The sequence below is a fragment of the Hyaena hyaena genome, unplaced genomic scaffold (assembly GCF_003009895.1).
Source record: "Hyaena hyaena isolate Hyena2069 unplaced genomic scaffold, ASM300989v1 scaffold_826, whole genome shotgun sequence".
Taxonomy (NCBI): domain Eukaryota; kingdom Metazoa; phylum Chordata; class Mammalia; order Carnivora; family Hyaenidae; genus Hyaena; species Hyaena hyaena.
The window spans coordinates 761,724-773,918 of NW_024081449.1; the positions used below are offsets into that span (position 1 = coordinate 761,724).

At 37.4% G+C, this 12,195-nt stretch overlaps 1 protein-coding gene across 1 annotated transcript in view; it reads left to right on the forward strand.

Annotated features, from left to right (window-relative positions):
* Positions 1-12,195, forward strand: part of MSH4 (mutS homolog 4) — an 86,843-nt gene that overhangs the window by 18,009 nt on the left and 56,639 nt on the right. Inside the window, exon 7 of the mRNA XM_039219399.1 lies at positions 10,052-10,224. Within this exon, the coding sequence (XP_039075330.1) occupies positions 10,052-10,224 (173 nt within the window). The remainder of the gene's footprint in view (positions 1-10,051; positions 10,225-12,195) is intronic.

Below are 12,195 nucleotides of genomic sequence, written 5' to 3' on the forward strand. Positions count from 1 at the left end.
TGCACATTGTTGTCCAGTTCTCCCAGCACCATCTGTTAAAGAGGCTGTCTTTTTTCTATTGGACCCTCTTTCCCGCTTTGTCAAAGATTAGTTGGCCATACATTTGTGGGTCCAATTCTGAGTTCTCTATTCTATTCCATTGGTTTATGTTTTTGTGCCAGTACCATCCTGTCTTGATGATGACAGCTTTGTAGTAGAGGCTAAAGTCTGGGACTGTGATGCCTCCCATTTTGGTTTTCTTCTTCAATATTACTTAGGCTGTTCAGGGTCTTTTGTGGTTCCATACACATTTTAGGATAGTTTGTTCTAGATATGAGAAGAATGCTGGTGCAGTTTTGATTGGGATTGCATTGAATGTATAGATTGCTTTGGGTAGTTATGACATTTTAACAATATTTATTCTTCCGATCCATGAGCATTGAATATTTTTCCATTTTTCTGTCTTCTTCAATTTCTTTCCTAGGTTTTCTATAGTTATCATCATACAGATCTCCTATATCATTGGTTAGGTTTATTCCTAGGTATTTTATGTTTTTTGTGCAATTGTGAATGGGATCAGTTTCTTGATTTCTCTTTCTGTTGCTTCATATATTATTATAACTGATTTCTGTATGTTGATATTGTATCCTGCAACACTGCTGAATTCCTAGATCAGTTCTAGTAGACTTCTGGTGGAGTATGTCAGGTTTTCTATGTAGAGTATCATGTCATCTGTGAAGTGACAGTTTGACTTCTTCTTTGCCCATTCTGATGCCTTTTATTTCCTTTTGTTGTCTGATGGCTGATGCTAGGACTTCCAGCAATATGTTAAACAACAGTGGTGAGAGTAGACATCCCTTTTGTGTTCCTGATCTCAGGGGAAACACTCTCAGTTTTTCCCCATTGAGGATGATGTTAGCTGAGGGCATCACATAGATGGCTTTTATGATGTTTAGGTAAGTTCCTTCTATCCCGACTTTTTCGAGGGTCTTTTTTAAAGAAGGATTGCTGTATTTTCTCAAATGCTTTTTCTGCATCTATGGACAGGATTATATGGTTTTTATTTTTTCTTTTGTTGATATGATACATCATATTCATTGATTTGCAAATATTGAACCAGCCCTGTAACCCAGGAATGAATCCCACTTGATCATGGTGGATAATTCTGCTTACGTGCTGCTGGATTCGATTTGCAAGGATCTTGTTGAGGATTTTTGCATCTGTATTCATCAAGGATATTGGCCTGTAGTTCTCTTTTTTTTGCTGCGTCTCTGGCTTGGGAATTAAAGTGATGCTGGCTTCATAAAATGCGTCTGGAAGTTTTCCTTCGATTTCTATTTTTTGGAATAGCTTGAGAAGAATGGGTATTAAATCTATTTTAAATTCTGGTAGAATTCCCCAGGGAAGCCATCTGGCTAGGGCTCTTATTTGTTGGGAGATTTTTGATAACTGATTTGATTTCTTCACTAGTTATGGGTCTATTCAGATTTTCTATCTCTTCCTGTGTGAATTTTGGTAGTGAGTGTGTGTTTAGGAATTTGTCCATTTCTTCTAAGTTGTCCAATTTGTTGGCATATAATTTTTCATAGTATTCCCTGATTTTTGCTTGTATTTCTGAGGGGTTAGTTGTGATAAGTCCATTTTCATTCATGATTTTGTCTATTTGGGTGCTCTCTCTTTTCTTTTTGAGAAGCCTGGCTAGAGGTTTGTCAATTTTGTTTATGTTCTCAAAAAACCAACTCTTGTTTTCATTGATCTGTTCAACTGTTTGTTTGGTTTCTATATTGTTTATTTATGCCCTGATTTTTAGTAATTCTCTTCTTCTACTGAGTTTGGGGTGCTCTTGTTGCTCTCCCTCTAGTTCCTTTAGGTGCACTGTTAGATTTTGTACTTGTGCTTTTTCTAATTTCTTGAAATAGGCCTGGAGTGCAATGTCCTTTCTTCCTAGGACTGTCTTTGCCGCATCCCATAGAGTTTGAATTGTTGTATTTTCGTTTTCATTTGTTTCCATATATTTTTAAATTTCTTCTCTCATTACCCGATTGGCCCATTCGTTCTTTAGTAGGGTGTTCTTTAACCTCCATGTTTTTGGAGATTTTCCAGACTTCTTCCTGTGATTGATTTCAAGTTTCATAGCATTGTGATCTGAAAGTGTGCATGGTATGATCTCAGTTCTTTTATATTTATTGAGGGCTGCTTTGTGTCCCAGTATGTGATCTGCCTTGGAGAATGTGCCATGTGCACCTGGAAGAAAGTGGTTTTCATGTCCTCAGGATGTAGAGTTCTAAATATATCTGTCAGATCCATCTGGTCCAATGTGTCATTCAAGTCCATTTTGTCTTTATTGATTTTCTGTCTAGTTGATCTATCCATTGCTGTAAGTGGAGTATTAAAGTCCCTTGCTATTAGCACATTCTTATCCATAAGATTGTTTCTGTTTGTTATTAATTGTTTTATGTATTTAGATACTTCCGTGTTCAGTGCGTAGCCATTTATAATTGTTAGCTTTTCCTGATGGATAGACCCTTTAATTATTATATAATGCCCTTCTTCATCCCTTGTTACTGTCTTTACTTTAAAGTCCAGTTTGTCTGATATAAGTGTAGTTACTGCAGCTTTTTTTTGACTTTCAGTAGCATGATAGATATTTCTCCATACCTTATTTTCAATCTGAAAGTGTCCTTAGGTCTAAAATGAGTTTCTTGTAGTCAGCAAATAGATTTTGTTTTTTTATCCATTCTGCTACCCTATGCCTTTTGATTGGAGCTTTAGTCCATTTACATTCAGTGTTATTATTGAAAAATATGAGTTTAGAGTCATTGCGTTCTTTGTAGGATTCATGCTTGTGGTGGTATCTCTGGTACTTTGCGTTCCTTGCAACATTTCCCTCATAGAGTCCCCCTCAGGATTTCTTGTAGGGCTGGCTTAGTGGTGAAGAATTCTTTCAATTTTTGTTTATGTGGGAAGACTTTTATCTTTCCTTCTTTTCTGAATGACAGGCTTGCTGGATAGAAGATTCTTGGCTGCATATTTTTTTTGTTCATCACATTGAAGATTTCCTGCCATTCCTTTCTGTCCTGCCAGGTTTCAGTAGATAGGTCTGTGACCACTCTGATAGGTTTCCCTTAGTATGTTAGGGCCCCTTATATCCCTAGCTGCTTTCAGAATTTTCTCTTTGTCCTTATATTTTGCCAGTTTCACTATGATATGTCGTGCAGATGACCGATTCAAGTTACATCTGAGGGGAATTATCTGTGCCTCTTGAATTTCACCTTCTACTTCCCTCTCCAGTTTGGGGAAGTTCTCTGTTATAATTTGTTCCAGGACTCCTTCAGCGCCTTTCCCTCTCTCTTCCTCTTCTGGAATTCCTATGATATGGATATTCTGTTTGATTGTATCCCTCAGCTCTCAAACTCTCCTTCATGTTCCTGGATCAGTTTCTCTCTCTTATTCTGTGCTTCTTCTTTTTCTATAATTGTGTCTTCTAATTCAGCTATTCTCCTCTCTCCGTCTTCAATCCATTCATTGGACACGTCGATTTTATTATGCATCTCATTTATAGTATTTTTTTAATTCATCATAACTATTTTTACGCTCCATAGTCTTTGTAGCAATAGTTTCTCTGATGTCTTCTATGCCTTTTTCAAGCCCAGCAATTAATTTTGTGACTATTGTTCTAAATTCTTGTTCAGTTATTTTGCTTATATCTGTTTTGAGCAGTTCTTTAGCTGTCATTTCTTCCTGAAATTTCTTTGGAGGAGAGTTCTTCTGTTTCATCATTTTGGATAGCTTTGTGTCTCTGGTTTTAAAAGCTTGTTATGCACTCTGCACCTGCGAGTACTGCTATATTAAAGAAGCCTCTTTGACTGTCCAGGGCCTGTACGTTCAGGAAGTGTTCTTTGAATGTTCTCTTGGTCTCTCTTGTTGAGACTTTTATTTTGTTGTTATTTTATTCTTGTTGTTATTTTATTTCCCTACTCGTAGAGGTATTTGGGACTTTCCACGATGTGTACTTTGGCTTGTTTCTTGAGGTAGCCCTGGAAAAGAAAACAGCAGACAAACACACAGGGAACAAAGGCACACAAACTCACAGACAAATCCAACAAACACACAAACAGAAAGGGAAAAAGAAAAAGAAAAAAAAGAAGGGAAAAAGAAAAGAGAAAGGAGGAAAAACAAATAATAAAAATTAAAAAATGAAAAATAAAGAAGAAGAAAAGAAAAAAAGAAAAAACCCAAAAGACAAAGGACAGTCTAAAAGCATAAAACCAGAATTCCCAGCTACAAATAAAGAGCAGGGTGTATGCAGTGCTGATGGGAGGGAATATATAAAGAGAGAAAATGGCAGCGCGGGGAGAAGGCAAAATTGGAAGAGAAATGACTAGGCAGAGAGACTAAGAGGCTTAGTTCAGAGAGAGAAAGAGAGAATATGGTAAGAGGCGAGGAGAAAGAAATGAAGATAATGTTACCCTGAGAAACTGTATAGTCTGATTACTCCAGAGAGATAGAGAGAGATAGAAAGGTAGCAGTGGAGGTGTAGAATATACATCTAGAGAATGTATTAAATGTGACTATTTACACAAACCAGTGACCAGAGTGCCCAGTCCAGCAGAGGGGAGGGATACAAATGAAACAAGGGAAAATATATCTGAATAGAAATAATTGATCTAGAATTAATCACGGTAGTCCATCCATGTTGGTCTTGCCCCAGGCTCTGTTAAAAAAACAAAAAACCAAAAAAACGGCTCTCTAGTGGGGATAGGTGTGGTTTGGTTTAGGCGGGTCTTAGCCTCCACTGGGTCCAGCGGACTACTCCCTGAGGACCTGCCTTGGTGGTTGTGGGGAGAAAAATTGCCACACCCCCAGTCCCCTCCTGAACCAAGCATTGCAACTCACTCTTTTGGGTCTGGTCTCCCTGTGCTGCAGACGTAGCCAAGGTGGGCTGTGCTCTATGTCCCAGCCAGGCCTCGTTTCCAGATATTAGTCTGTGCGCCCCATTGCTATTGCCTGAAATATAAACCTGCAGGCCGAGTCCCTTCAAGCAGAGCAGTTTCAAGCTGGAGCCGAGCTAGAAGATCGGTGGAGCGGCTTTAGGCACGCCGCTTCCCCTCCGAGTCGAGCTGGCAAGCAGAGGATCGGTTTCTCCTGGTGTTTCCTGAGACCAGTGTGTCCAGTTCAAGGTCACCTACACAGCTGGAAACTGGATCCTTCTGTGTCCCGAGCCAAGTTTTTTCTCTTCTCCAGGGACAGGGACAGTTTCTTGAGCAGTTTCAGTTGCTCTTTCTTTTCCCCTTGACTCACAGCGGCTCCCTGCAAATGGGGCTCCCTCCCCTCCCTCCGTGTCTCCGGTCCTGGCCCATTTTTATCTTCCCCAGTTTGCACTCACACTTTAAGGTTTTTTCAGCGGACTCTGTCTCCTTTTCCTCCCAAACTCCTGGATTCTGTAAGGATTCCTATGGCTTCAGGCTGTTGCCATTTGAGAGATGGGGGCGAGTGAAATGTAAGGAGCTCCCTACTTCTCTGCCATCCTGCCTCCTCCTAGAAATATTGAATAAACATTTTTAATCATTGCATCATTATTGCTGAACTGCTCAGATGTTTCACTAAAGTCAAATTTAGAAAGATATTTGTATGAAACAAAAAAAAACAACAATCCATTTCAAAATTAGGCAAAAGACTTGAATGGACATTTCTCCAAAGAAGATATATAAATGGCCAATAAGCACATGAAAAGATAATAAGCATCATTAGTCATTAGAGAAATGCATATCAAAACCACAATTACTAGTTCCAAATACTTAATACAGCCATTAAGACAGTATTATCAAGTAAATGGAAAATAAATGAGGGCAAGAATGTGGAGAAATTAGAACCCTGGTACATTTATGATGTGAGTATAAAATGATACAGTCACTTTGAAAAACAGTGTAGTGGTTCCTCAAAAAATTAAATATAGAATTACCATATGATCCAGCATTCCACTTCTAAGTATATACTAAAAAGAACTGAAGGCAAGACTCAGATACTTCCACACAAATATTCATAGCAGCATTATTCATATTAGCCAAAAGGTGGAAGTGAACCATATGTCTAACAATGAGTGACTGACTAGATAAATATAATAAGATCTATAGATAGTGTATAATGGAATATCATTCATCCTTATAAATGAGTAGAATTCTGGGACACTTGGGTGGCTCAGTTATTTAAAAATGAGTAAAATTCTGATACATACCACAAGATATATGAATTGTAAAAACATTGTACTAAGTGAAATAAGACAAACACAAAAGGAAAAATATTTTATAATTCCACTTAGGTACCTAGACTAGGCAAATTGACAGAGACAGACAGAAATTATCAGGATCCGGGGACAGTTGGGAAATGGGTAGTTACTATTTGGTGCATTCATAGTTTCTGCTTGGGATGATTGAAACGTTATGGAAATAGGTAGTGGAGGTAGTTGTACAATACTGTGGGTATATCCAATGACACTGAATCGTGTGCTTAAAATGATTAAAACATAAAATTTATGTTATGTGTGTTTTACCACAATAAAAAGAAGATACTGTATCCAGAATACCACAGAATTGGAATAACCAGCTTTAAAAGCATGAAGTACTGGAAATCTAAAGGTCTATGTAATTATTTGAGAAGATAAAAATAGTTAATCTACTGAGTCTGTGGTGTATGACTAGATTGCTGGTTTTATTGGTTTATTATTAACTTTATTTAGAGTACCAGGAATATTGATGGTGAGCATGAGAGAGAGAGAGAGAGGCACACACACAAACACAGTGTTTATAGATTTCATAGTGGGGTACTTAAAATAGAATTAAAATGTTAATAGAAAATAATGTAATCAACATGTGATGGTGTAACAGGGATGTATTAATATGGGTTCAATTTGGTACAAAAAATTAATGAGCCATGGTTTTTTTCCTTGAGGAATTACAGTCTAGAGGAGGAGACACATAGACAGTATTATTAGCACGTACTGTAAGTATGGTGATAAAAGTTTGCATAAAAATGATGCATTTCTCATAGCAGAGAGAGAGAGTTAATTGGGCTTGGGGTAAGGGTTAAAGGAAAGTAATTAGGAAAGGCTTTATAGAGCAGATAGTACATGAGGTAAGTTTTGAAATATAAATGGGAGTTACCAGATGAAGAAGTAGAGAAGGTGGTAGGTAAGACAGTGAAAAACAAAGTCTTGAAAGCATGATTTTCAATGGAACCATATGGTATATACAAGGAGACTATTTAGTATTACAGATGGTAAAGTGCAAGCTGGGAGTAAGTAAGCTTGGAGTAGTTAAATCAAAGCTTTTGGTAATTAAATATAACATCAGTCATCAATGAAAGGGATAAACTTAAAATGACTATGAATTTTAATATTAAGAGTGTTGAAGGAAATAAAGAGTACTTTAGACAATTAAAACCTTAAGGTGTTCGGTGACGATTTAGAGTCATAGTTGCTTAAATATCTGTGTCACTTTGCATATTCTTATCTTGGCTTCACTTTCAATTATGTGAAATTGCCAGACATTATTTGCTGTTGCAAACTTAGAAACATAGGCTATCTAATTTTGTTAATTATTTATATTCTAATCCTCAAGAACAGTTTAGATCTATCCAGGTACTGTTGATACTACTTCTAGGAAGAGTGGTACTATACATATGACTATTAGTTATCTATCACTATGGTGGTCTCAGTACCTTTGCAGTTCCATTGACTAATGATGGTCTAAAATTATAGCCTTAAAGAATTTATAGTTAATTGTAGTTATTATTCCTTTTCAGCTTAGTGAGTAATATTGTTCCTCTTGCTACTTAAAAAAGGATTAAAATAATATTATCTGGAAAAATTACTAGTTAGTTACTTTCCATGTTACAATAACATAGAGTAAATAGAAAGTCAATAACCAAGGCTGGTAATTATTACAAAGTGTTTTATACTTTATCACATTTTATAGTTCATGATTATTTTTCATTATCATTGTCAAACATTGCTTGAATTCCTGCTGTACACCTAGAGGATATTTAACCTCTGGGAGGTCACATTATAGTTGAAAAGGAGAAATTGAGAAGCTGTTTTCACAGACTTGAACCAAAGGATATCAGGTTAAAAGATGGATATTCTACCTCCTGAGCTATCTGAATAGTTCTAATGCTTTTATAGACCTGTGACCTGTTCACTTTCACCCTTTAATTTCTATAGCAAATGACAAGTTTGGGTACGCTGCTCACTTCCTTTTTTCCTTCAGAAGGCCAGTTCTCAAAAAGTTGAAAAAAAAAAAAGTGCCTGTACTGAACACCCCCAATCCTACCCTGCCAGGACTTGATTTGAGTAGTTCTCTAAAAATTTGTTTAAATAGATATACGAGGGGCACCTGGCTGGTTGGTAGAGCATACAGCTCTTTATCTCAGAGTTGTGTGCCTGAGCACCATTTTGGGGGTAAAGTTTACCTAAAAAACATACAGATATACCAAAAATCTACTAGTCTGATGAGTAAGAGTCATTCTTGTTTTCTCTCCTTTTTCATCCTGGACTCAATCCACTACTAAATCCCCTTGACTTAGCCTATAGAAAACATACCAATTCTGGATCACCTCTTAACCATTTACAAGGCTACAACCCAAACCCATACCTCCATCATTTTAGCCTGGACTACTGTCATAGCCCCTGACTTGTTTCTCTGCCTTCTTTTTACTCTCCTATATTTGTCTATTCTTGATCTAGTGGACAGACTGTGATCCTTTTAAACTAGGAATCAGATCTTGGAACTGTCTTGCTAAAAATCTTCCAGTGGCTCCCATTACATTTAGAATAGAATCCAGAGTTTTTACCATGGCTTACAGGGACTTATATTTCCTGACCTCTGTCAACTTCTTCATCTCCCTCCATTCTACTTTCACTTGCAGACTTCCTCCAATCTTGATCTTCTTTTTGGTTCTCAAGCCAGAAAGGCTTCCTGGGCTTACATTAGTGTTCTGATTGGCCCTTTTTAACTGATAACTCTTGTCTTGTTATTAGCTTATTTGGAAACCTTGGACAAGTTACTTAGTTTCTTTGTGCTTCAGTTCCTTGCCTTGTAAAATGTGGTAAAAATAACATCTACTTTGTACTTGTCATTAGAATTAAAGAAGTTAATATTTATAAAGTGCTTAGAACAATGCCTGGCACATCCTTAATGTTCAATATATGTTACCTGTTCTCACCATCATTGTCAGAATCATCCCCATCCCATCATCATCTTTGCAAGGATGCATTTTGAATTCAATTACCGAATACACATACAGGTCTTTCTCAATCAACTTAAGTAAAGTAACCTTCCTGGTCATTTTCTATACATTCCTGTTTTCGTTGTTTGTTTGCTTAACACTTCTCTGTGCCTGAAATTATTTTCTTCCTCTTTTACTTGTAGTTTTCTTAAGTTAGAACAAAGTGATTGTATTATTCATTTTTTTCAGTGTGAAATTACTGACATCTTGCTATTATTGATGGAATGCCATGGGTTAGAACATTTTATATTAGTCTGAATATTATAGCTGACCTATGAGAAAATTCATTAACTAAATGCAAGAAGATATGTCTCTCCTGTTAATGAAAGCATGGTTCATTGAGAGTGTACTTGGAAGCTTATTTGAAACATATATTCTCAGGCCTCATTTCAGATGTACTGAATTAGAATTTCCTTTGTGATTTGTATGCACATTAAAATTTGAGAATCACTACTATAGATAATAGGATTATTTGGAAAGTTAAATGGTGGGGCGCCTGGGTGGGTTAGTCGGTTGAGCGTCCGGCTTTTGCTTAGGTCATGATCTCGTGGTTCGTGGGTTCGAGCCCCGCGTCGGGCTCTGTGCTGACTGCCAGCTCAGAGCCTGGAGCCTATTTCAGAGTCTGTGTCTCCCTGTCTCTCTGACCCTCCCCTGCTCATGCAGTCTCTCTCTCTCTCTCTCTAAGAAAAAAAAAAGAAAAAAAAAAGAAAAAAAAAGAAAGTTAAATGGTAACTTTTTTTTGGATTCTTCCTTGTATAATTAATGAAATTTCCTAATTGTGTTTTCAAAGGAATAATCACACACTCTTTGGTGTTCTAAATTACACTAAGACTCCTGGAGGAAGTAGAAGACTTCGTTCTAATATATTAGAACCTTTAGTTGATGTTGAAACCATTAACATGAGATTGGATTGTGTTCAAGAACTACTTCAAGATGAGGAACTCTTTTTTGGACTTCAGTCAGGTAAATGAATATCATCTAATTTTATGAATACAAATTATTTAATAAAAACATTGTTTTCTTCTAAGAATACTAGTCATATTGGATTAAGGCTTACCCTAATAACTTTATCTTAACTTGATTATATCTCTAAAGATCCAATTTCCAAATAGGAACACATGCAGATACCAGGGTTTAAGGCTTCAAAATATCTTTTTAGGGGACACAACAAGCTCGATAACATAAGGTAAGAGAGCTACCTTTTGCACCTGGCTATTTGTTCACTCACAGGGAAGTACAGTTCTCTTTTTATTTTATTTTATTTTTTTTTTTGTTGCTTTTTTTAGTCTGATCCTGTGTGTTCTTTTTTTATTCATTTATTATTTTTTTAAGGGAGCCTGGTGCAGTGCAGTTACTCTGAACCCAATACATATTTCTAGTATATCAACAGTTCTCTTTTTAAATCTGTAAGTGGGGGCTCCTCAGTGGCTCAGTCAGTTGAATGCCCAACTGTTGATTTCTGCTCAGGTCATGAATTCAGATTTCTGGCATCAAGCCCCATGTCGGGCTCTGCATTGACAGCACAGAACCTGCTTGGGATTCTATCTCTCTCTCCCTCTACCCCTGTCCTACTTGTGCTCTCTCTGTAAAAAGAAAAAAAAATATGTAGGGGTGGAAGGACAATATATATGCACTGCTCCCAGTCCAATTCCTGACTCCTAGCAGCTTAATCTGTCTTTCATATGCCCACCATCCCAGCCATCCCACCTGGTATTCTGGTTAGTCTAAACTGAATTGGTACATGAAAATCTAGAAGGCACTGGGAAAATGCCAAAACCCGAAGATCAAGAGTTGCATGCTCCACCATCTGAGTCAGCCAGGCATCCCACATTTAAACTTCTAAAGAAATGTGTTTCAGGGGCGCCTGGGTGGCTTAGTCGGTTAAGCGTCCGACTTTCGCTTGGGTCATGATCTCGCGGTTCGTGGGTTTGAGCCCCGCGTCGGGCTCTGTGCTGACTGCCAGTTCAGAGCCTGGAGCCTGTTTCAGTCTGTGACTCCCCCTCTCTCTGACCCTCCCCTGCTCACGCTGTCTCTCTCTCTCTCTCCTAAAAATAAATAAAACATTAAAAAAAAAATAAATGTGTTTCAGAGCTAAAAAGAAGGAAAATACAAAGACATATGAAGAAAATTACTGTAAAGAAAGGCACTAATTCAATAAGGAGAGATATTTAGCAGTATCATCTTATTTGGAGTTCAAGTAGAACTAATATGTGCCTATTAAACTTAACAATGGTAAAGCTTGTTGGTAACTATCTTTGGCTGGGTTCTTCAGAAGCAGATCTTGATATGAAGATTGATGTGAAAATGATTAAGAATGTGTTTATAAGACAAAACAGGAAAGGAGAGAAGGACAGGGAAGAGGAAAAAAGCGAAGCAAAAGTATAATTTCAAGCAAAATCCTAAGTAAGTTAACTTCAACTGATCCTTTAGAATTTTGGACATGAAGTTGCATTCAGGGTTTTCAGAGTGGAGCTTTCACACTCCCATTTTATTTAGTGACTTAAGGAGTGCAAGGTACTTTTGGCCCTCTGCTTGAGAGCAAAGTGTTGTAACAGTCTGGGAGCAGTACTCCAAAAAGATTCCAGGTGTGGGCCAGCAGAAGCAAAAGCAACGCAGAGCAAGACAAGGGGTACAAAAAAAGGTAAAAGAGACCCAAGGTGATCTTGACAAAGAACCCATAATATGTACTACAGTAATCTTTACTAGAGGAATCTCACACAGTGAGCACAGAAACAAGACTGCAGCAGATTGAAATATAGTGAGTACAGGAGACTTGTCTTTCAACAAGTTTGCCTATAAATTGGAAGAAGAGAAAGATAAGGTGGTAGCTGGAAAAATCTGGGGATATTTTTTTTATAAAGATAGGAAAGCAGGAGTAAGAGATATTAAAACTATAGGAGATGGGACCCCTGGGCGGTTAGGTTGGTTGAGCAT